General features: G+C 40.5%; 1 protein-coding gene across 1 annotated transcript in view; it reads right to left on the bottom strand.

Moving 5' to 3' along the window:
- ABCC4 (ATP binding cassette subfamily C member 4 (PEL blood group)) overlaps nucleotides 1–26,395 on the bottom strand; it is a 225,654-nt gene that overhangs the window by 4,112 nt on the left and 195,147 nt on the right. The window contains 1 exon segment of the mRNA XM_005305004.4: nucleotides 3,409–3,543. Within this exon segment, the coding sequence (XP_005305061.1) occupies nucleotides 3,409–3,543 (135 nt within the window).

The following is a 26,395-nucleotide window of genomic DNA, read 5'->3' as shown; positions in this document are numbered from 1 at the left end:
GAAGAAAACCCTGAAAGTGTGAACTTGTGCAGCGGTCTCTTCCTGCATCTACAGAAAGCCAGAAACAATAACCTTGAGGGGCATGATGTGCCCTGTTCATTGAAATCTGTGGACTCTAATGCCATCGCTCCATTTTTCCAAGATGTCAAAGGATTGCCTATTTTTACTACGCAATTCTCCACTTTGCTGCAGCCAGGCACCGGCCATTTTGTTTCCTGAATCTCAGCCATGCTGCCTACCCAGTGCTCTCCAGCCTTCCCCACAAATTGGATTCTAATGCACGCTCCTCATACTGTTCTATGAAGTTAGGCAGCAAGATCCAAGGGAGCCAGAGCTGGAGTTTAGTTTGCTGTCAGGGAATGGGGAAAGCCAGCAGCATAGTTTGGCAAGCCAGGCTGCCTTGATAAGAATGCAGCAACCATTGCGTTGAGTCACTGAAGCAAACTGCAAACTCCTTTCTTCACTGACACACATTTGGGGGGTAGTGGAAAGGAGGAAAGAGGTTCAGCTCTACTGAAGTAATCTAGCACAGGTCAGAAGCCAGGGCAGATGGGCTGCCTGGAGATCATAGCAAAGAGACTGTGAGAAAGATCAAGAGAGAATACTGGGATGTGGCGCTGAAGGGGTGGGGGACTGGGACAAGGACAGGCTGGAGGGGTCGGGGCAGAAGTGTCTGTCACTAAAGCTACTAAAGTCCCCTCAGAATCTGGAATAGAAACCATGATTCCAGAGTCAATATTCCTCTCTACTCAGCAAATAGCTGTATAACCAGCTGGCAAAATTTGTGCTGCATTTATCTCCAGTGGCTGGCCCACACAGAAGATGACAACGTACTACTGAGATGAGCTAAAGGAGTAGCTGAAGTACCAGAGGTCTGAGTGGTGGATCTAAAGATTCAGATTGAGCAGGGGGTCGGACTAGACCAGTGGTCCCCAACCTTTCTGTTGCAATAGCATATTCATGTTCCCAGAAGAGTGTGGTGGGTGTCGGACGACCAGCCGCCGAAATGCCGCCAAGAAGCGGCATCATCGAGAGCGTCACCGCCGAAATACCGCCAATGCTTCTTGGCGTTGCCGCTTCTTGGCGGCATTTTGGCGGCTAGTTGTCTGGCAGCCACGCTCTTTGGCGGCAGGTTGTCCAGCAGAAGCGCTCCCTTGTCAGTAGGCTGGTGCACATAAATGCCCCAGCGGGCGCCATGGCACCCGCGGGCACCGCCTTGGAGACCACTGGACCAGATGACTTCCTGAGGTCTCTTCCAACCCTAATCTTCTATGATTCTGGAACCGTCGGATTACTGTGTAGGAGACCATACAGTTCCATGTGATGGAATTTGATTTTTCAGGTTGCTTTTTTAAAAATCCAGGAAGTTACAGATAAAAAACTACCTTAATGTTAAAATTGCAAAGTCAAACAGTAAGAAATTAGGAAATATCACAATAAAGTTGCCTGTGCAATCTTAATTCTCCCCCTTCGTCATATGCATTATAGTACGCTCTTTAATACTGTTTGTTCATAGGACCCCTGCATCATTCAGTGCACAAGATGGGCCTGTTCTGAGAATAAAGCAGGGTTGTGTACTGAAGGAGGCTGTTGTCTGTAGGACTCCTGCCCTGTTTGTTGCAGAAGTTGGAAGGTGTATAGTGAATGAGGCAGGTACTGCAGAAAAAGAGGAGAGTCTCATGGTTAAGACAGTTGATTAACAATCTGGAGAATGGGATTCTATCTCTGCCTCTGCCACAGAGATCCTATGTCTGGCGTGAGCAAACATCCGGTCCTTCAGACATTTTAATCTGGCGCTCTGGCTGGGGAGCGGGGTCATGGGCTTGCCCTGCTCCATGAGTGTTGTGGCTCCGCGCGGCTCCTGAAAGCAGTGATATGTCCCCCCTCTGGCTCCTTCACGTAGGGGCAGCCAGGGAGCTCCGCACACTGCCCTCGCCCCAAGTGCTGCCTCCGCAGCTCCTATTGGCTGGGAACCATGGCCAATGGGAGCTGCAGGGGTGGCACCGGTAGACAGGGCAGCGCACAGAACTGCCTGGCCACACCTCCGTGTAGAAGCCAGAGGAGGGACCCACCGCTGCTTCCAGGAGCTGCTTGAGGTAAGTGCCACCCGGAGCCTGCACCCCTGATCCCCTCCCGTGCCCCAACACCCTGTCCCAGCCCTGATCCCCCTCACCCTCCAAACCCCTCAGTCCCAGGCCGGAGCACCTCCTGCACCCCCAACCCCTCATCCCCAGCCCCACCCAGAGCCCGCACCCCCAGCTGGAGCCGCACCCTCCTCCCCCTGCACTCCAACCTCCTGCCCCAGCCCAGAGCCTCAGCCCGCACCCTGAACTTCTCATTTCTGGCCCCAGCCCAGAGGCCACACTCCCAGCCAGAGCCCTCACCGCCTTCCACCCCCAACCCCCAATTTCGTGAGTATTCATGGCCTGCCATACAATTTCCATATCAGCTGTGGCCCTTGGGTCAAAAGGTTTGCCCACACCTGTCCTATGTGATGCTGAGCAAGTCACTTAATCAAACTTGTCAGAGGTGGTCATTAACTGTGTGTTCTCATCTCCTAGGTGAACAATTTGAGAGAACTGGAGTTTGATTTGTAGACATGCTATGCATTCACAGCTGCAACAGAAATCAGTGGGAGCTGTATTCAGAACAAAAAGTGCTATACAATGCAAAATTCTTTAAAAAAATCAGACTGCAGGCTTATCAAATTGGGCACCCCAAATTAACACACACTTGATCTTTATGTCTCTGTGTCTCAGCTCCCCATCTGTAAAGTAGGAATAATACTACCCCCTCATCTCAGAGGGGTGTTGTGGAAATAAATCAGTTAATGTTTGTGAAGCACTCAGATGCTGTAATGTTAAGCGTCATAGAAAAACTCACGAGGAAATTAATAATTCTTTATTCAGAGCTGGTTTGAATAGTGTGCAATAAATAAGGCCTGGAACCATACAATGAGCAATGAAGAGAAAGCAAAATATTGAACAGTCACTCATTCAATGAGCATCATTCATCTTGTGCACTGAGCAAGGAAAAGATAATAAGTGATCATATAACTAACAGCTGTGTCACAAGGGGGCCAAATTTAGGTCGCATGGGCAACCTTAATTTTGTCATTGTCTAACTCCTGAGTGCTTGACTTCACAACCTTAATGTTCTTTCAGGGTCACTTTTTTGTGAGTGATGTATGTCTATAACATACTCTGACACACACTATATTATTTATACATGAATATATGCACAAACACATACAGATGTAATAAAGCATAGAATATAAGGGTTTAGAACTGAAAAGCTGATAGACCTTAACTACAGGAGTGGATGGGGCCTGCTCTAATACGGAATGTGCTAACTTGGGAAAAATAAGACTATAGAGACAAACTTAATTACAACTTCTTTTAAAACTACCTGTTTTGCTGTTTCAATCAGAGCAGCAGCTTCAGCCTTGCCCACTTGTTGCACCATCTTGTAGAACAGGCTCTCTTTTTCTTGTAGCAAAATGTATGGCTCATTATATTCTTTTAGTCTTCCTGCATCTAAAACCTGTTAATCAGCAGCAACACACCTATTAACACATGAAATTCTGAAACAACATATTATAGGTAATTCACTACAATAGTAGGGATGGTAGGTGGGTTTTTTAGACTGTATTCTTTGATTTAATGTTATAATGCATTATATGGATTGAAGGTTGGATATTCTAATATCCTTTTAGTGGGAGCATGGTATATTTTCTGTTTCTAGACCAGGGAGTATGTTGGGAAGATACCTACCCTGAATCTATTCTTTACTCATAATAAAGATGAGGTACTATCAGAGACAGAGGTGTCAAAAGAAGAAATGCTAGAAAAAAATTCATAAATTAAAAAGCAACAAGTCGTTAGGCCAACAGTACACGCTCAAGAATTTTGAAAAAAATTAAGAGTAAAGTCGGTGAGCTGCTAGGAAAAATGTGCAGTCTCTCATTACAATCAGCCACTCTGCTAAAGAACTAGAAGGTAGCAAATATTGTACATATATATATATATATATTTAAAAGATACTGAAGGGGTGATCTGGGGAATTACAGACTACTTTCCTTGGTAATTTGATCAAAATGATAATTAAAAATAGAATTATAAAGTACTTAGTAAATCATGATAAATTAAGGATCTAGCCGCCTTGGCTTTTGCAAAGGAAAATTATGCCTCACAAATTTATTAGAATTCTTAAAATGCATCAATAACACAGTAGATAAAGGAGAACCGGTTGACAATTTATTTGGACTTTCAAAAGGCTATTGAAGGAACTAAGTACGCATGGTACTAGAGACAAAGAATGTTCAATGCTCAGGAAGGAAAGCACTAAGAGACAGAACACAAAGAGTAGAAATAAAGGGTCAATTTTTACCATGGCAAAAGCAGGATACCACGAAGTTCCATACAAAGACTGATGTTCAATATATTTATTTGTCGTCTGGAAAAGAGATGAGTAGTGGGGTGGCAAAACTTGCAGATGATACAAAATTATTCAGGTAAGTCTAGACCAGAGAAGACTGTCAACAACTTCAGAGGACCCTAACCAAACTAAATGAATGAGCACCACAATGGCAGATGAAAATCAATTCTGACAAATACAAAGTAATGCATATTGGATGGAACACTTAACGACTCATATACTCTACTGGGCTCTAAATTAATTATATGACTCAGGAAAAAGACTTGGATATCATGGTGTATAAACTATATCCAAGTACAGTAGCAGTCAAGATATCAAACAAAATATTAGGATGCAGAAGGGAATTGAATGGAAAATAATATAGAAAATATTTTTATTATATAAATCAATGATATGCACTCACCTGGAATACTGTACTCAGTTTTCAAAAAGGATACAGCAGGAAGACAGGGACAGATGATGAGAATGATTAGAGAGACAAAAACTCATATGGAGAGATGTTAAAGAAGTTGGGATTATTTACTTTAAAGAAGAGATGAATAAGAGGGAACATGATAAAAGTATTCAAAATAGAAAGTAGTATGGAGAAGGTACCTCAAAGACATGTTCTCCCTGTCTCATAACACAAGACAGCGGACACTCATTGAAATTGAATGGTGGCAAATTCAAAACGATGATGAGGAAACTGCTTCATAGAACGTCTAACCTGCCTATAGTGCTCATTGTGACAAGATATCATTGAGGCCAAGAGGTTAGGATGATTCAAGAATGGATTGGATGTTTATATGGATAACAAGAACATACAGAATTATAATAGTAAATACTAAAAAAAAAGGTAGGAAGCAATATAAACTGTCATATTTCAGATTGTAAGTCAAACTCTTACTCTTAGGGGTTAGGAGGAAATGGCCCATGAAATAGGTAATTCCAGAACTGTTGGGTTTCTCATAGTTTTCTCTAAAGCTGCTAGTACTGGTGACTGTCAGTGACAGAATACAGGACTAATTGGACCAATGGACTGATCCGTGTGGCAGTCCCATGTAAGAATTAGGCATTGTTGATTCTTTCTGCTAATGTGTTTTAAACATCTGGACCTAGCATTGGGAAATTCAAACTCCCAGCTCTAAGCTACCAGTTAAATTATAATATACCAGTTATTATACATTTAGAAGTATAATATGATACATTATATTTGAACATATGATAATCAAGATCATATGTAGCAATTATTACAAAAACAGTTTGCAGAGAAGTAGCCATAGACTTTTTTCCATTTAAAAAAGCTTCTATAGTAAAAAAAATGCAAAGTATATGCAATGAATTCCTCTAGAGAACAATATATATCCAGTACTGTTATGTGTATGGATGTACAAAGTGTTAATGGAAAACTTTTTCAAGCTCAAGTTATATTACACAGCTCATAAATCACTCTTACTCTATAATAAATGCTCAAAGTATGTCACCTAGGCAGGTATTAATTATACATGCAGATATTTCAATATTCTTACACCCATCATTATTAATTTACATATTTAAGGATAAATTAAAAACATAATTTTCATTGCAATCTTTCATTTACTACAGTAAATCATAGTTAAATGCAGCTTTCTTAAGCATTTAAGGATAATTGAATCTATCATATATACAGTACGTACATAATAATTAAGATGACCTATAATTTGGCATTCCAAGTTAGGTGCCTTGAATATGCACTTTATTATGTAACCTCTCCTTATGAAATCAAAGACAAAGCATGTTCTCTAAATATAGGACGCTTTCTCTCTCTCTCTCTCTCTCTCTCTCTCTCGTGAAGAACTATGTAGATAAAATGAAGCTATTTCCTATGTAAAATACTGTTTTATACTATTATGGAATACAGATTGTGCTAAAGCTACAAAGAACTTTGTGAACATTACAAAAAACAAACTACTGGATAAAATTGAAAGCTTTTGACCTATAAATGCCCTAAATGGCCTGGGAGCTACTTACTGCAAGACTGCATCTCTCCTGTGCCATATTATTGCCACAGCTGCATTCAAAGGGGACAGATGAGATGGAGCCCCCAGTATCAGAGGGCAGCAGCTGATGTGGCATTATCCATACACACTCTTCAGCTTTGGAATTCACTCTCTACTTTAGTTTAAAACAGCCTTAGTTTATCAATCTTTGGAGCAGCATGCGAGGCTAGCTGTGAGGAAACAGGAAGGCTGCGGTGGGAGTTCTTAATTTAAAATATGCTTTTCACTGCTGGATTATCATTAGTAGATATGAATACTGATTAATGGTTAAAGGAGAGGGGGGCTATAGGTATGGTCTATTGGGTGCTTATACATTTAAGAATAGTCCATGAATGCCTAGAGTAAAAGATAGGCACACTTCTTTAAGTAGCCAAATATAAAAATCAAAATAAATAAAATACTTTGGCCAAAAGTCACACTCAGAATGAGTAGTACTTTACTCCAAGAGTTAGACCTATTAAAATCAATATCATTATGCGCAAAATAAGCTGCTACTCAGTGTAAGAAATACAGAATCTGGCCCTTAACCACTGACACTTATCTTCTGATCAAATTACATCCAAAGTGTAACTCATATCACCGTGCAATATGGCTAAATTCAGCCCAGAATACTACTTTCCCAGGTAGTTGTACCTGTTGAATTTGGTCCAGAAAAGCCAGACAGACTCTCAGTTAGCAAGATCAGACAAGAGTAAAATAAGCATGGAGGCTCAGGCAGGTGTTGGTGTTAGACTGAAGTCAGATCTTGATTTGAGTGTAAGTGCTGACACAGATTTTATCTGACACCTAAGACAAATCACTTAATTTCTCAGTGCCTCAGTTTCACTATTTGTAGCCTCACAGGGATGTTGTAAGGATTATGAACTGCTTGTAAAGTTATTTGAGATCTTTGGATAAAAAAGCTTTATAAACCCAAAGTGGTGGTATATAAATTAGGGCCTGATTCTCCACTGCCTTGCACCTTGTGCATCATTAATTTATGACTGTGCAAAGTGAGTGTAAAAGCAACCATTTTGATTTGGCAGCATTTTACCCACTTTGCACTCATTCTGCCCCGGTATACATGACTACACAAGGAGCAAAGCTGAGGAAAGTCAGACCCTTATGTCTAATCTTGTCATTTACTTTCATGGGGCTATTCTCCTGAGTAAGAATAACTCACGTGAGTACGAGTTTACAAGATAGGATCTTGGTGATCACCCACAGGACTATATGAAAGGCAATCTTTAAAGTTAATGGAAGACATCGATCCACCTTAATATGCAAAGTGCATGTGATTATAATTTATTTCTGCCCAGAATGCCATTTGTACTCAGGCAGTATTGGCCTTACAGTTTTTACTTTAAAAATGTGTAAATGTGTCTCTTGGTTCTTGAATGGAGCCCCCTAGCCATTTCTGAATCACCGAATGTTTAATCTGAGTTGTGGAGTCTTCTTGGGGTGAATAGTTGTCATCTGCCCCATCACACACAACTTAGTGTGAGAGTTACCAAAAGGGAATAGTACCACATTGGATAGAAGGCACTACTAAAGTTTAGTTTGACAAGGAGAGAGAGATCAACAGAGAAAAGAGTGGGAAAGGATTTAACAAAATTAGAGGAAAGCAGCAATTTTACAGTGACTTGCAAAAGCAAATTTGGAAGTACAGTGTTATCCATACAAAAATATATCCTCCCCATGGCCTCTCTAGCCAGCCTCTGGGGGCTATTTGCTTTTGCCACAAAAATATTTGAGCTACTTTTTATATCAAGATTTTTTTTTTAATGCCACAAGCTTGTTGGCCATTTTTTCTCTGGTATCTATTGCAATAGTATGTTTTCTTCCCTTAACTGGTGCAATTTTTAAGGATTATTTTTTATAATTTCATTTTTATTTATTAACCTGGGCCCACTCTGTGCAATAGTAGATTTTTTCACTATCTGTGATCTCAAAGAATGATGCATTCTGAGTGTCCACAGCAAAGAAAACTGGCCAGCAGACTTCAGGAACATTACTTTTTGCTTAAGATTAGTTTAAATTTATTATGTATTGAACTCCCCTCACAGACTGATTATTTTGCACATTGAGCACATTCTGGTTGCTCGTTCTGTATTCATGCTTACTTTTGCAGCTCACTTAACAAATGTAGAAAAATATAAGCCAAAGTATAAAATACAGGATAAAGAAAAGTTATGTTAAATCTAGAGGTCTTTTTGACAAAGAGTAAAAGGGGTTTAAAAGACTTTGAAGACAAAGAAAGTACATACTATATAAAAACAAGATTGGATTTATGCATCGAAACGTAAGTGACAAAGCATGTGAACTATTTATGTTTCTTTGTATATCCCTGTATCTGTCCCACATTACTGAGTTATGCAGGACTTGGTGAATTCAAATGACATACATTCACCATACTCTATATAAATATTAATTTTGAAAGTGAATAATACTTTTCTTCTTACATGATCTGTGTTACCTGCATTACCTCATCAAGCTAATGTATCATAAGCTACAGATTAAGGTAAAGCATACAGCCTTTGAAAGTGGTCTAACAAATATTGTGTAACTGTGGCTATCCAACAGAGAGACAAAAGATAAACAGTTTTTTTTAAACTTTGTATATATTATTTTCTAACTTTCAACAATGAAAGCAGCCAAACAAATAGAATCACTACAGTTTTATAAAACATTCTGAGAAAAATAGATTACAAGGGAGTGGTGGTCTATTTCAATTATTAAAGAATGAATAATATTCACCATGTAGCCACAGGGAAAACTGGACATTCAAGAGTTGACCATAAATGTTTTTATTTCCTATTAAAAAGGAAACTAATTCAAGCAAATTTTCTCCCGGGGAATATATCTGAATTAATTTGGATTTAGGGAGAACATAACTAAACAAAATCATTATAAAGTTCAAAATCCTACTAGGGAAAAATACTTTAAACAGAGTTATCCTCAGAGGACACATCAAGCTGATCTTCAACAAAATGCTGGCAAGAGAGGAGTACTTAGGAGACACTTTTAATTGCATCATAATTATAAGAAATATATTTTATCCAAGACTCTAGATAATGCATAGCTTTGTGGGAAAGAATTCAGCAGCTTGTGTCCCAATTTGAATAAACTCAGATCTAAGTGTTAAGCCATTTCCTCCTCATCATGGTTTGCCTAGCCAGCTCAGAAACTTATACACATTTCTCATAAAAATCATTTTGTAGATCTCATCCTTCCTGGTACATGGTTGTGACCTGAGGATACAAAGAAGACTGCAAATACAGTTCAGGAATAATTTTCAAAGGTTTTACTCTCCACACATGATATAAATGTTCCTCACACCCTTCCTGAGATTTGGTACAACTACTCCACTGTTAAATAACAGAGGGGTAGCTGTGTTAGTCTGAATCTGTAAAAAGCAACAGAGGGTCCTGTGGCACCTTTAAGACTAACAGAAGTATTGGAGCATAAGCTTTCGTGGGTGAATGCCCACTTCATCAGACGCAAATGCCCACTTCATCAGACGCACACTTGCGTCTGATGAAGTGGGCATTCACCCACGAAAGCTTATGCTCCAATACTTCTGTTAGTCTTAAAGGTGCCACAGGACTCTCCACAGTTAAAGGCAGCTCAAATTTGGCACTGTTTTCACATACGGTACCACTTGCTGTATTTTCCCCCACCCCCGTACAGTGCTGAGCACAATGGCACCTTTAACTTCATTTGATTTGAACAGTTGTCTTTTCATGCTCCTAACCATTTCTCCAATGTCCAGATAGGACTATGGTGTGACAATGCCGCTGACCATTAGGATTCTGAATACTCTCTCTCCCCACTTTCTGGGGGAGAAGTAATGCTAAGTAGTCTTGTTCTAGCATCTGGATGGGTGGGACTGCTTAGTCTTAAATTATAGCTCACTGGAAGTTGACCATGCTACCATCCATTAGCAAATTGCTCTACCCCAACAAATTAAGGTATGAGTCACCTCCACTCTTGTCAACCTTTACTAGTAGGTGCCTAACAGTCTAGTCTTTTACTATTTGCCCATTTGATTGCAGACATCTGTAGCTAGCTATTATGGCATAACAAAAATCATAGCCATGTGCAAACTGCTGAAATCCCTACACTGGTGGCCATCGTCTGATACCAACACCTCATGTATTCTGTGTTGGGCAAAGATGTCTATGTGTACCAGCCACTGTGGAAGTTTTTGCATTCTTCAGTCTCTGCAACTCAAAACAACATCTATAATATACTACTAGATTCACATTGTTTTCACTATACAGTGTGCAAAGGTCAGCTACCACCTCCTGCCACGGGCAAGACAGTATGTTAAGGGATTACATGCTTCCAAGAGTTTCACTTGCAGGTTTCTCACAGCAGCACAAACTTTAGCACGTCTTCTATTTGTCCATTCTTAAGAGACCAAAGAGCAAAGCTTGAGCCATGCACTACTTTATCACAGTGTGTCTTGAAAGAATTATCCATATCCTTTCCAAGCTCAGTGACCATGAAACCACAAATATTTCACCTGGAGGAGTCAGATCATACATAACTACTAGCTACTCATAGAATGTCCAGAACTCCAACAACTGTGACAAACATTTTCTTATGACCAGCCAGCAATGATAGGTTTCTTCAGTGTAGATAAATGGAGACCTAGCTTGGTTGCGACCCTTAGTTCAGCCATTTTCATGCTTGACAATGAACTTGTGGCTCAAATGACTCTTGCAAATTGCCATGTTATGCCAGAAATGATCTGCTTAAGGTTTCAGTAACTGGTATGTCCTTTTCTGGTCGGTGTTTAACAATAATGTTGGGTTTCTGCAGAAGCAAAAAAAATCATTTTTTTTTAGTTTGGTGCTGCTGCTATCTGGGTTTTATTACCTGTGGTTGCCTCCAAAGGATCTGACTCCATTGTCCTTCCGCCCTTCTCCCCAAATTGTATTGATGGAAGTGCTCACAACGAACACAACTGCATGAATTTCTTTTTCAATCTGGACATAGATTATTTCTGTGGAGATGAGAGACTTGAATGCATGAAACAGTCTTCACTTCTTGCAGTAACTCAAATCCAAGTCTTCACTTCGATGCTTCCACATAAAGACACTGCTTTAGCCCAATGTGCTTGCATTAGCAATTAATTGTTTCATTTAGGTGATGGCAGAACCTTGCTGGGCGTCCTATTGAAACTTAGTCTGACTCTTTCTTTAGGAGATCTCTTAGTGATGCCAACTCATCTGAGAGGTGTGGTTTGAACTTGGCAAGGTAAATCAACAATTTTCTTTTCAAGCTCAGCAGGATTCTGACTGTCTCATTTCAGAGATTGCTGCTGAGTTTGCTGGGCCAGGTCTGATGCCTTCAGCTGAGGGAATGTGACTGACATACTTTATTTCAGTTGTTTTGATACATTTGTCCAGATATCTGGTGCATAGCACATGGCTCGGCATCGTTTTCCTCAGCACAAAGCACAAACATCAATATGTCCTCCTCAGCCCCACAAAGCACTGCAGAGCTTTAATCCAGGGTCTTTTGAAACACTTCGTGAGCTGAATGAGTACCAAACAGTAAGCAGGTAAATAAGTCTTTCCCTTGTGGGATAGTAAACATGGTTAGTAAACCTGGCTAAAGAATGGTAATTCCATTTTGTGGAGAATTTTGAGATTTCCAAATTTGGTTTTGTTCTAATTTTCAGCCCAGCTCTACTGGAAGTTCCAGCTCCAGGACAGCCCACCTGGTGGGCTGCCAAGGAGCAGGGAACCCAGAAATCCTGGGCTGCCAAGAACTCATGAGTCTGGTGGGTTGCGAAGTAGCTGGGAGCCTGGAAGCTCAGGCTCCTCAGAAGCATGCCAGGAAGACTGCCGAAGAGACAACCCGGCTGGAATCCTGCCTGGTTTCCAGCAGGATTTTGTCAGAACTGAACAGTTTCTGCAAAATGTTTTGATTTTGATGTATTGGCAAATTCTGATGACAGAACGTTTTGTCAAAATTTTTCCAACCAGCTCTAGCGATAAGTATTGAATTTCTTTTCCAGTTTTTCCAGCCTTGCCTTTCAGACACTGGAAAACTGGGTATCCCAAGAATGTACTTGTCACTTCATCAAACGTATGCCTCTGGTAATGGTCCCATTTGATTCCCTTGTTCAGGTGTCATGGACAGGGCCGGCTCCAGCCTTTTTGCCACCCCAAGCGGCTAAGAAAGAAAAAGAAAAACCCAATTGAAGTGTCGCCAAAGAGGAAGGGAGGGAGTGAAGGACCCGCTGCCAAAGTCTGAAGCGCAGGGATTGAGCTGCCGCCTAAGTGCTGCCGAAGACTGAAGCGGAGCAATAGAGTTGCCGCCGAAGAGGAAGAGAGGGACTGAAGGACCCGCTGCCCCAATAATGGGCGGAGTGCTGCCCCTTTCTATTGGCTTCCCCAGGCACCTGCTTCCTTCGCTGGTGCCTGGAGCCGGCCCTGGTCATGGAACTCAGCACAGCTGTAGCTCTCCTGTGTGCAGCTTCTCCTCTACCACTGCAGAATTCAATCACCTTCTCTGTAGGGTCATCTACTTTGACAATTACCTCTACATGTTCCAGTTTCAATATTTCATTACCTGACTGATTGATTTTTGTGTTGCAGTACAAGTGCGATTTTTCTTGGACCATGGTACATACTCTGAGACCTATTGGAATCTAGACCTTAATCTGGTGTTCTCTGGCCAATATTTTCAAAACTAGAAACCTAACCTTTATAGAAGCTGCTGATGCTTAGTACTTTTGAATAACAGGGTCATTGATTCAGGTGCCTAAATATGGATTTAGGAGCCTGACTTTAGGCTCGGAAGTTTGAAAATTTTGCCCCCAAATAACTGCTGTAACCCTCAAAAACATCTTTGTATTCTTTCAGTAGGTCATCTGTTTTGATTGAAAGTAACAGAGGGTCCTGTTTTGATTGGTGTCAATGGCACTAGAACTGTGATGTTTCCCACTGACCTTACCCAGTTGATCAATTCATGATCCAGGATCACTATAAGATCAGATGCTTCTTGGGTTTCTGTGCTTTTCTATAGAATATTGTATACATTTTATACCCTCATTGCAGTTCTCTCCACTTTTGGATTTCAAGCTGTGCATGCAAATGGAACAACTTCTGCTCCTCAGGATGTTTCATGGTTTCCCAGTTCATGCTGGGGTCCAGCAAACTCTACAGTCTTGGCTAGATGATCTATCTCAGCCAGCTTTTTGCACATGCAGGGCTTCTGTCTCATGGTAATGCTTGCAAGAGTCAGTATATCCTTTAGGCAGTAGCTCTTCACCAAATAAATGATTCTAGACAGCAACATTTGGGCAGAGAGAATCAACTTTCCTGGTGATATGCTCAGCTTCTACAAGAAACTGCATTGCAACTAACTTCACACTTTTCTACAAGATCAAACCGCCTATATGGTCAGCTTAAAAGAACTTGTAAGATTATCTATAATAATGACAGCCAATGATTTCCATTAACACAAAAAGCAAAAGATGAGCCTGTAAACCATTGTATTCAGAGTGGTGCTAACACAGCATTTATCCTATCTACCAGCTTCCCCCATTCAAACTGGTAAACTCATCCATACATGCAAGATACGCACAACAATATATAGGAACCTGGAATAAACTTTACCAAGGGCACAATACATTAAAAACAACAAAAAACATGGGGACAACTAGAATGAAAGAGATTCACTAGAGAGCTTAAGAAATTACTTTTATTGACAGAGAACATAACTCTAGTTTACACGAACAATAGATAAAAAAATCAGTTGTAAATTGGTTGAGTAATGAGAAATTTCAATGGTTTCCTCAATATAAACTGGCAAACGCTTTCAATTTAAAAAACAAAGAACAACTCTACACATGGATCCACCATTTTAAAGAGAATACACCAACACCACAGAATGTGTGTCATTCTTCGTTTCTCCTTCAAGAGTATCATTTCTTGTTTCTCATGCTTCTAAAAACGCCATGGCCTTTGTAGGATAAATGATGTTATATTTTGTTACCTCTGCTTGGTACTTACAGACAGACATAAGGCCAGATTGGTATAACAGCTGCTGATAAAATAGAGTGGATCAGACTGAGTCTAAGCATTTCCCAACAGAACAATGGATATTGGCTTATTGCTGTCTGAACTCTTGCGCTCTGGCTGTGAAGTACATTACAATACTTTCACATTGTCTGCCTGGATATTAGTCATTTCAGGATGTAATCAAAACATGTTTTCTGTACAACAAAGTAACACTCCCCATAAGTTTGAAATTCCCTTTTACCAGAATGGTGAACTACATTTTTTTACATTAGAAGATGAAGTATTGTTTGCACACACAGTTTCCATATCAAAGAAACATTCCACTGATATGAAAGTCTCCAGGAGGGAAACATCACTATAATTCAGAAATTTGGCAAATATTTCTCAGCACTTCAAAGATTCCTCAGAGAAAAGCACCATGATGTAGGGTTCACATCGGACAAAAGCATCAGGACTCGAGTATTTTTAGTTCTGCTGATGGCTCACTGTGACTTTGGGCATGTCCCTTAATCTCTGTGTCCCTCAATTTACCCATCTGTAACATGGGAAGATTATTATTATGGTATTATTATTACAGGAGATGGGTTAGATGATCTGACCTAACAAGTCTTTTCCAATTCTAGTTTCAATAACTCTGAATACTTCCCTACCTCGAGGGGTTGTTGAGGTTTAATTAATTAATGTTTGTACTGAGCTTTGAAATTTCCAGATGAAAGGTTCTGTATAAATGCAAAATGTTATTACTCATTGATGTGATTGTGTTGGAAAAGTATCATCTTACACAATACAACTCTTCTCTCAATGATTTCAAGTGTTTGAAGTTTTGATAAACATATTTGTAATTAAGAAAGATATAGTGGAGATCATCTTAAGGTGTGACCTGGATTATGAAACCAGAAATATGGCTTTAGGGATGGAACAGACTAGAATTAAAACAATTCCTAAGGCCAACTCTGTCTGTAGTTGGGTAAAAGGAATTCTGTTCTTCCTTTTTCTCTTTCAGTTAAGCTTCTTTCCTTTTCAAAAATAGAACAGATTATTATAGTGGGTGTGAATAGAAGATTTACCATTTTTTACACTAACCTAACTTTTATATTTGCTCATGACTTTCTCAAAAATGTCCTTGATCTAAAATTTTCCATGCTTGGACTCAGCCTAAACATGAATATTGTTGAAAGTTTTAGCCAACTCAATCTAGCCATTTAAATATTTGAGCATTAAACAAAAATCAGCAACAACTTGTCCCCCTATTCCAATTAGAAATGTGTTCTGGTTACTTTCACTATCCTTACCAAGTACTATCATTACTTATGAAGGAAATATCAAACTTGTTTTGTTTTGCAGATTGCATTTAGATATGTGGTTTAAGCCAGCTTTGTTTGTTTTAGTTAAGTATGATTTCACTCCAAACTGTAAAAATATCAATTGTAGGGGTCCACATTACCAGTGCCACTGATTTTAATGTCAAATTTGCTAAGGTTGCAAGTGACCATGTTGATACCAAATACCAGCCCACAAACTCATCCTTGGCTCTGACAGTTAGTCTTGCATCGCTATTAAAGTTTCTGCAGGACATATTAAGCCTTCAGCATGCATGCATCCCACTGTCTTCAGATTATGCCCCTTTTTTAGGCTAATGGGGTTGCACAGGTTTTTGCTGAGGGTAGAACTCCACTTTAAAGTCACCAGTTCAGCACTAGGGTCAGAATTTTCTACAATTTCTTTGTGCACAATGGTTTTGTTAGGATAGCTCATTCTCAGTGCATATACTGAATGCAAACGGTTGCACCTTGAAACTTATTAGCAGATTTTCTTTTAATTTAGCTTGGTTTTAGTAGAGCTGGTCAGGAATTTTTCAACAGAACAGTTTTTCATGAGATAATGTTGATTCACTGAAATCCAAACATTTTGCAGAAATGTGCCGGTTTTGATGAAATGTTAACCACAAAAGGTTTCTCAGGTCCAGGATGGAATTTCTGGTCTGACAGACCTCCCCCATTCTGTATAGCCCATTGGTTATGCCACTCACCTGGGGTGGGGGGACCTACATTCAAGACCCTGTTCTGCTGTTCTCCCACCTCTCAGCTGAGTGCCCTAACTACCAGACTGGAGAAGGAGAACAAAGGTAAAACAAAATTATGATGATCAACAGATGGCTCAGGCAGTGGTGGTATAAGGAGGGCTTTGGGATGTTCGACCACTGGGAGGCATTCATGGACAGAGGTTTGTTCTCATGGGATGGACTCCACCTGAGTAGGGAGGGATATAGACTTCTGGGATGGAAGTTGGCACAAGTGATTAAAAGAGCTTTAAACTAGGAACTCAGGTGAGATGGTTGGGAGATGCTCACGTAATGTCCATGCCTAATTCTAACATCGATCTGGAGGAAAATCAAGTAAGAGAGAATACAGCAACGGACAAAGAAATAATAGAGGGTAGGAGAATGGACATCAAGAGAAAAGATAGTGTCAATACCAATGAAGCTACCAGGTAGGCAATACTGGCAGTAGAATGACTGTACCTAATTGAATGAGGGATCTGGGTGAAGCCAAGCAGAAAAAACAGATGTTTATACACCAAAGCAAGGACCCTGGGTAACAAAATGGAGGAACTAGGACTACTGGTGCAGGAAGTGAAACCAGATATTATAGGGATAACAGAAACATGCTGGAATAGTAAAGATTGGAGTACAGGTATTGAAGGGTATGTGCTATTCAGGAAAGACAGAAATAAAGGTAAAAGTGATGGAGTAGTATAGTATATTAATGATGAGGTAGACTGTAAAGAAATTAGAAGTGATGGAATGGATAAAACAGAGTCTGTTTAGGCCCAAAATCACTTTGGGGAAGAAAGCTACCAGAGGGTCCCCTGGGTTAGTGCTTGCTACAGACCCTCAGGATCCAATTTGGAGAAGGATAGAGACTTTAATGTTTTTAATTAAATAAATACTACTGGGAATTGTGTGATTTAGAGAGACTAATTTCTCAGATATAGATTGGAGGACAAGTGATACTAATAATAGTAGGACCCATATTTTCCTAGATGTGATAGCTGACATATTTCTTCACCAGTCACCAAATCTACAAGATGTGATGCCATTTTAGAATTTTTATTGGTGAATAGTGAGGACCTCACAGAAAAACTGGTTGTAGGAGAGAACTTTTGTTCAAGTGATCATGAGCTAATTCATTTTAAACTAAATGGAAAGATAAACAAAAATAGATCTGCAATGAGGACCCTTGATTTCAAAAGGGCAAACTTAAAAAAATTAAGGGAATTAGGGAAGGGAACTGAAGAACTCAAAGACCTGAATGTGGAAGAGGCTTGGAATTACTTCAAGTCAAAGATGCAGAAACTATCTAAAGCCTGCATCCCAAGAAGAGGGAAATATTCATAGAGAAGGATTCTAGACCAAGCTGGTTGAACAAGAATCTCAAACAGGTGATTAAGAGAAAGCAGAAAGCTACAAGGAATGGAAGATGAGATCGATCAGCAAGGTAAGTGACCTTGGAGCTCAGAAAGTGTAGGGGAAAAGTGAGAACTGCCAAAAGCCAAGCAAAATTGGACCTTGCAAAAGAAATTATTAAAACCAATAGTAAAAGGTTCTATAGCCATATAAATAAAAAGAAAAGGAGGAAAGAAGCACTGAAGATGTGGTGGAGATTAAAGATAATCCAGGCATGGCCCAAACCTAAACAAATACCTTGCCTCAGTTTTTAATAAGGGTAATGAGGAATTTGGGAGTAGTGGCAGGGGGGCTAATAGAAATGAGGATATGAAGGAGAAATTACCACATCCGAGGGTGGAGGTCAAACTCAAACGTCTTAATGGGACTAAATCAGGGGGCCCAGATAATCTCCATCCAAGAATATTGAAGGAACTGGCACATGAAATTGCAAGTCCAATAGCAAGGATTTTTAATGAATTTGTAAACTCAGGGGCTGTACCCTATCACTGGAGGATTGCTAATGTAGTTCCTATTTTTAAGAAAGGGAAAAAATGTGACCCAGGAAGCCTGTTAGTTTAACCTCCATTGTATGCAAGGTCTTGGAACAAATTTTGAAAGAGAAAGTACTTAAGGACATAGAGATAAACAGTAATAGGGATAAAATACAACATGTTTTTACAAAAAGTAGATGGTGACAGACCAAATTGATCTTTTTCTTTGAGAAGATAACAGATTTTTTAGACAACGGAAATGCAGTAGATCTAATCTACCTATATTTCAGTGAGGCATTTAATACAGTTCTACATGGAAAATTATTAGTTAAATTGGAGAAGAATGGGATTAATATGAAAATTGAAAGGTGGATAAGGAACTGGATAAAGGGGAGACTACAACGGGTCATACTGACAGGTGATCTCTCAGGCTGGAGGGAGGTTACTAGTGGAGTTCCTCAGGGATTGGGGACCAACCTTATTTAACACGTTTATTAATGACCTTAGCACAAAAAGTGGGAGTGTGCTAATAAAATCTGCAGATGACACAAAGTTGGGAGGTATTGCCAATACGGAAGAGGATCAGAATATCATACAAGAAGATCCGGATGACCTTGAAGCTGGAGTAATACAAAAGAGATGAAATTTATTAGTGCAAGGTCATGCACTTACAGATGAATAACAAGAATTTTTGCTGTAAGCTGGGGACTTATCAGTTGGAAGCAACAGAGGAGAAGAAAGACCTGGGTGTATTGGTTGATCACAGGATGAGCTGCCAATGTGATGCAGCTGTGAAAAAAGCTAATGAAGTCCTAGGATGCATCAGTAGAGATTATACAAGGCACTGGTGAGACCTCATCTGGAACACTATGTGAAATTCTGGTCTCCCATGTTTAAGAAAGATTAATTCAAATTGGAACAGGTGCAGAGAAACCTACCTTAGGAGAGGAAACTCAAAGAGCTTGGCTTGCTTAGTCTAATGAAAAAAAGGCTGAGGGGAGATATGATTTCTCTCTTTAAATATATCAGAGTGATAAATACCAGGGAGAGGGAGGAGTTATTTAAGTTAAGCACCAACATTGACACAAGAGCAACGGGTGGGGCGGGGAGCAGGCAAAAAACCCCACTTGCTTCAAGACTGCGCTTGATAACTTTATGGAGGGGATGGTATGAGAAGACTGCCTACAATAGCATGTAGCCAATCTTCAACTGCTAGTGGCAAATACAGTAACTCCTCACTTAAAGTCGTCCCGGTTAACGTTGTTTCATTGTTACGTTGCTGATAAATTAGGGAACATGCTCGTTTAAAGCTGTGCAATGCTCCCTTCTAACGTCGTTTGGCAGCTGCCTGCTTTGTCCACTGCTTGCAGGAAGAGCAGCCTGTTGCAGCTAGCTGGTGGGGGCTTGGAACCAGGGTGGACCGGCAGTCCCCCATCAGCTCCCCGCTCCCTAAGATCCCTGTGCAGCAGCTGCCCAGCAGGCTAGCAATTGCAGCTGTCCCTCCCCCCACTACCATGTGCTGCTCCTGCTCTCTGCCTTGGAGCTGCTCCCCAAGACTCCTGCTTGATGTGCGGGGGGGGGAGGGGAGGAAGAGGGGGGCTAATGTCAGGGTGTCCCCCTCCCCCCCGCTCCTGCACCCTGCTTACCCCATCTTCCATAGAGCAGGGGGGACCCACGACAGGGCTCAGGACGGAGGGAGCTTGCTGTCAGCAGCTGCGGTTTCAGCAAGCTGATCTAATTAACAAAGCAGTGTACTTAAAGGGGAAATGCGCATCTCTCTTGCTCACACACACGGTGTGTGACTCTGTCTGCAATGTGGTCTCCCCTCCCTCCATTCCTGCTGCCTTGTAGAGTGTGAGAGTTAACCCTTGAGGGCTCAGCCAATTGCTAGTTCATCATTTAGCAGTAAGGTATTCCCTGGGAAATATCCCACCCTCAGACTCCTCCACCTCAACCAAGCTTCACAAGCATCATCACTGTGTATCAGTATTAAATTGTTTGTTTAAAACTTGTGTGTGTGTGTGTATATAATATAGTCTTTTGTCTGACGAAAAAAAATTTCCTGGAACCTAACCCCCTTATGGGGGAGTTGGATTCGCTTAACATCGTTTCGCTTAAAGTTGAATTTTTCAGGAACATAACTACAGCATTAAGTGAGGAGTTACTGTATCCCCAGTGGCCAGTGATGGGACACTAGATGGCAAGGGCTCTGAGTTACCAGAGAAAATTCTTTCCTCGTGTCTGGCTGGTGGATCCTGCCGAAATGCTCAACTGACTGCCATATATAGGGTTGGGAAGGAATTTTTTCCCCTGGTCAGATTGGCAGAGCCCCTGGGAGTTTTTTGCCTTCCTCTGCAGGATGGGGCATGCAGGTCACATGCAGGTTTAAACTAGTGTAAATGGTGGATTCTCTGTAACTTGAAGTCTTTAAATCATGATTTGAGGACTTCAATAACTGAGTCAGAGGTCATGGGTCTATTACAGGAGTGGGTGGGTGAGGTTCTATGGCCTGAAATGTGCAAGAGGTCAGAGCAAATGATCATGATGGTGTCTTCTGGCCTTAAAGTCTATGAGACTATTGGGTATTCTGGGTGATTCTCTCTCAGTGTCTTCTGTCAGAGCAGTTCCACTTTGTATATCTGAAGATGGGATTTGAACCTAGGTCTCCCACATCCTAGAGCAGTGCCCTAACCAGTGGGATATAAAATCAGTCTCTTTCTCTTGCTCTCTGTACTAATGAATATTTAATACAAAGTGGAACACCAATGGACTATTCTGGGTTGGTGTTACTCTCTCTCACCAAAATTTTAAAAAGGTCATGGTTCTATCTGGTATATAATTGGAAAATATTTGAAATTTTCACAGGGCAAGAAAACAGTTTCCTGCCTAGCTCTAGTTATTAGATTTTGGTGAGATTTATAAAACAAGCCCAGCTTGAAGAAAGTGAGTTCAGCAAGTCTAAAGTTATGTTTGAAGTCTGCACTTAAATCCTGATAAGTTATTGAAAGCCTATAATTTGAGACAGCATAAATTTGGGATGGCCTAGAATTGGAGGCAGTTTTCATCAGGAGCAGAAAAATATAAAAGGTGTAGAAAATTACAAGTCCTGGAAGATAAATAGCTCATTTCCATTTTTGTATTTTTACTCTTACCCCCTTCCTCCCCCGCACCCCTGCAATTTGTATCATGTTATTTTCAGGGTTATGACCCCTCAACAACACCGTGTTGGAGTGTTGACAGAGTTGTATGCTTATTCTGTGTCTGGTCACTTAAGTAGGGGCACTCAATAGCACTCCGAAGGGGCACTCAATAGCACTCAGCCCTCCGGCCAAGTTCCTTAGGATGCTTACCCCTTTTGAGATCCCAGGGAACAAACAACTTAGGAGTAGCAACATAAGTGAAGGAAAAGGGACTATATAGACAGTCCCAGACAGGCCATTGGCCTCTCCTCCTTCAGAGGGGCCTTGGATGGCTTACAATCCAGCTCCACGTCCACTGGTTCACCAACAATGGAAGGAATAAGATATAGCCTCCTTTGCCTCATGTGACTTGGGTCTTCTTTTCAGTGAGGGGGTAGGCTCTGCTGTCTGCCAGGCTTTTCCCTGGGAGCTAGGAAGTTGAACATTCAGTTCTCCTCCCAGAGCTCCTCCTCCTCCTCCATTCTTGACATGACTCACAAATGTGGACCACTCCAGCACAGAGCAGCTCCTTAACCCCTTCCTGCCTGGTGTGGGCTTTACATACCTTGTCACAGTTACACATCTGTATTTAAGAAATAACACATTGTAATATTGAGAGCCCATATCTGAAAATATACGCACAAAGGGAATACAGTTAAGGTTAATTATTTAGCCTTAACTTTTGAAATTCTCTGACTTTTAAGTAACACTGGTCTACAATATTTGAGAAGTCGTCTGCTTCAGAGATAAAATGTGCTATTTATTATGTATTTTGATGTGCTGAATTCAAATATGACAATTAAAACAACTGATTGGCTACTGTTTCTAAGATATTTAAGTTTTTACATTTTATGTCTATGTATATTGTGTAGATAGAGTTTTAATCATAAATTGTAAACCTAGGTCTTTTCATGTGTTTATGGTTGCTTTACATGATAATATTTCACCTGTCCTGTTCATGTAACACTTTAAAAATCAGCAAAAGGGTTATATAAATAAAATTTATTATGAAACAAAAGGCAAAAAACTATTCTGAACATAGTTTAGTCCTATTCAGTGTCTACTCGGCGCTTCTTGGCTTGTCTCTTGTATTCATTAAATGGAGCATCTCTTGTCACTGTCCAGCAATAGTCTGCAAGCATTGATGGGCTCCATTTGCCCTGATAGCGTTTCTTCATTGTTGCAATGTCCTGGTGAAATCGCTCGCCGTGCTCGTCGCTCACTGCTCCACAGTTCGGTGGAAAAAAATCTAGATGAGAGCGCAAAAAATGTATCTTTAGTGACATGTTGCAACCAAGGCTTTTGTATGCCTTGAGGAGGTTTTCCACCAACAACCTGTAGTTGTCTGCCTTGTTGTTTCTGAGAAAATGTATTGCCACTAACTGGAAGGCTTTCCATGCCGTCTTTTCCTTGCCACACAGTGCATGGTCAAATGCATCATCTCGAAGAAGTTCATGAATCTGAGGACCAACAAAGACACCTTCCTTTATCTTAGCTTCACTTAACCTTGGAAATTTTCCACGGAGGTACTTGAAAGCTGCTTGTGTTTTGTCAATGGCCTTGACAAAGTTCTTCATCAGACCCAGCTTGATGTGTAAGTGTAGTAACAAAATATTCCTTGATTCAACAAGTGGTGGATGCTGAACACTTTTCCTCCCAGGCTCCAATGACTGTCGGAGTGGCCAATCTTTCTTGATGTAGTGGGAATCTCTTGAACGACTAAAACAGCAGTACTTTGTGTATGCAGTCTGCAGACCAAGCAAGAGAGCAACAACCTTCAAATCGCCACAAAGCTGCCACTGATGTTGGTCATAGTTTATGCACCTCAAAAGTTGTTTCATGTTGTCATAGGTTTCCTTCATGTGGACTGCATGACCAACTGGAATTGATGGCAAAACATTGCCATTATGCAGTAAAACAGCTTTAAGACTCGTCTTCGATGAATCAATGAACAGTCTCCACTCATCTGGATCGTGAACGATGTTGAGGGCTGCCATCACACCATCGATGTTGTTGCAGGCTACAAGATCACCTTCCATGAAGAAGAATGGGATAAGATCCTTTTGACGGTCACGGAACATGGAAACCCTAACATCACCTGCCAGGAGATTCCACTGCTGTAGTCTGGAGCCCAACAGCTCTGCCTTACTCTTGGGTAGTTCCAAATCCCTGACAAGGTCATTCAGTTCACCTTGTGTTATGAGGTGTGGTTCAGAGGAGGAGGATGGGAGAAAATGTGGGTCCTGTGACATTGATGGTTCAAGACCAGAAGTTCCATCCTCTTCCTTGTCTGACTCAAGTGAGAATGATTCTGGTGCATCAGGAACCGGCAGTCCTTCTCCGTGGAGTACTGGGCGTATAGCGTATGGAATGTTTGGATAATGCACAGTCCACTTTTTCTTCTTTGACACACCTTTCCCAACTGGAGGCACCATGCAGAAGTAACAATTGCTGGTATGATCTGTTGGCTCTCTCCAAATCATTGGCACTGCAAAAGGCATAGATTTCCTTTTCCTGTCCAACCACTGGCGAAGATTTGTTGCACAAGTGTTGCAGCATATGTGTGGGGCCCACCTCTTGTCCTGATCTCCAATTTTGCAGCCAAAATAAAGGTGATAGGCTTTCTTAACCATAGTGGTTATACTGCGCTTTTGGGATGCAAAAGTCACTTCACCACAAACATAGCAGAAGTTATCTGCACTGTTCACACAAGTACGAGGCATCTCTGCTCACTTTGGCTAAACAGAAATGTGTCCCTTTGCAAAAATCAAACACTGAAAAATAAGAGCACGACACTGTATGATTTCTAGAGCTGATATAGGGCAATTTGTTCAGCAGAGTGATGTAAGCTTCGTTATGATTGCATCATCCATGACTTCTAGGAATAACATGATGCAATTCATACCATGTATGACGCAATACCAGCTTCAGATTGCATCATTCATTGTTTTGCCTAAAAAGCAAGTACTGTCCAAACCCAGTCATAGATTTATTCATAGATCCAGTCAAAGATGTATTTTAGTCATTTTTGGTTTAAATTGAGATCCCTTCCCTTTATAACTCACTTATCCTCCGCCATTCCCAAGTCAAGGGTCGTATACACTGACCCAATAGCATATCTTGAAAACTAGAGCCAATCAACAATTTTAAGCATCATTTTCATTCTCAGTGACCCAGAATTAGTAAAGTTTGACTACATTTATTTCAGAAGCATTTTGGCTGTAGAGCAGTGTAATTTGTTTATTAATCTGAATCATCCATGAAGGCTAGTTTGCATGCACAGAATATATTTATTTAGATGTGCTACTTCCACAATGAAGAACGGTCTCTTGCTGTTGTAAGAATACGGAACACTATTTTGGTTTTCTTTTGTTTTTTAGAATTCCAGAATCCTTCTAGCCTCTTTAATAGGTCACTTCCCATAAGGTACATGTATATATGAATGCAGATTTTTTTTTTAAGTATACTTTTGTTTAAAAGTATCTCTTCCATAGACACTGCCGTTTAGCCCCTGACTGCCAGAAGCTGGGAGTGGATTACTAGATGATTGCCTGTTCTGCCTCTCTAAAGCACCTGGCATTGGCCACTGTTGGAAGACAGAATTCTGAGCTAGATGCACCATTGGTTTGACCCAGTACAGTCGTTCTTATGTTCTTATTTTCAATGGCGTACAATGCTTCTGATCTTTTGGAGGCAGAGCCAATAGTTTCATGTTGGTGTCTTTCTTGCTGCTAGTGTAGTGAGAGAAGATTAAGTCTCACTCATAGCTACTGGAAACCAGCTGTAAGTGGCTCCAAGCCAGGAAAAGCTCTGTGTAGTGACTTGAAGAAAAGAGGTTTCTTAATGGCTCACAATAGGTATTAAATTTCTCATTCTTTCTGTATTATGTTTCTCCCCTCTGCAAATTCTTGCAGAATTCTCAAGCCAACAATGTGGACTAGTAAAGCTTGCTGAGCCTATGGGACACTCTGTAAATCTTCTCCTTAATACAATCTAGAAAGGACAGCAAAACCATTCCAAGAGAAGTCAGATAGGATTGTATGTGGACATAAAGGGTTTTTAAAGGAAAGGGGTCTGTAATATAAGCTAAAGGGAAACAATCAAACATCAGAAATAGCAAGCTAACTCTAGAGCTACAACAAAGGAACTATCTTTAGTCATAAGAGAGCGAGCAGTAGGGGAAGAAAGACTATTTTTAATTTGTCTACCTTTTAAGTAGCCATCATTATGACTGTACCATGGTTAATAACGTGAAAACATCTTTATATAATAGCATTCTGAATCTAACATGTTAATGGTGCCTAATAATCCAAAACAAGTGGAAATCCCTTTGGATAGCCAACATACAAACAAAGCTATTAATTAGGTTGCAGTTGTTTCTGAACAAGCGTTTTGTTCAACATAGTGGCAGTAAACAAAACCAGAACAGTCTTTGTGGGGAAGTAGTCACCAGTGAAGAAATACTTAATTATTACACCGTAAGCATTTGCAGTTACATGACTTATCAAGACAATATTTATGAAGTGACTACCCAGCAGTGAACTATAATCTGCCAATTCATAGCCTAATGTTTATGATGCTCCAGAACACCAATAGGCACAGATGCTTCATTTTTGTATACACCACACAACCATTACAATCCTTGACTATTGGTTTAAAATGCATTTATGGTGTCCAAGAGGAAAAAATAACTAGTGAGAATAAAAGCACTCCCTATTTCAGCTTTTATGAGAGAAAAAGTTTAATAAAGATGGTTCTATTAATATCACCCTCATCTAGGGGGGAGAGTGTACTTCAGTCT

The sequence above is a fragment of the Chrysemys picta genome, chromosome 1 (assembly GCF_011386835.1).
Source record: "Chrysemys picta bellii isolate R12L10 chromosome 1, ASM1138683v2, whole genome shotgun sequence".
Lineage (NCBI taxonomy): Eukaryota > Metazoa > Chordata > Testudines > Emydidae > Chrysemys > Chrysemys picta.
The sequence above is the reverse complement of the archived record's forward strand: the minus strand, read 5'-3'. Positions and strand labels throughout refer to the sequence as shown.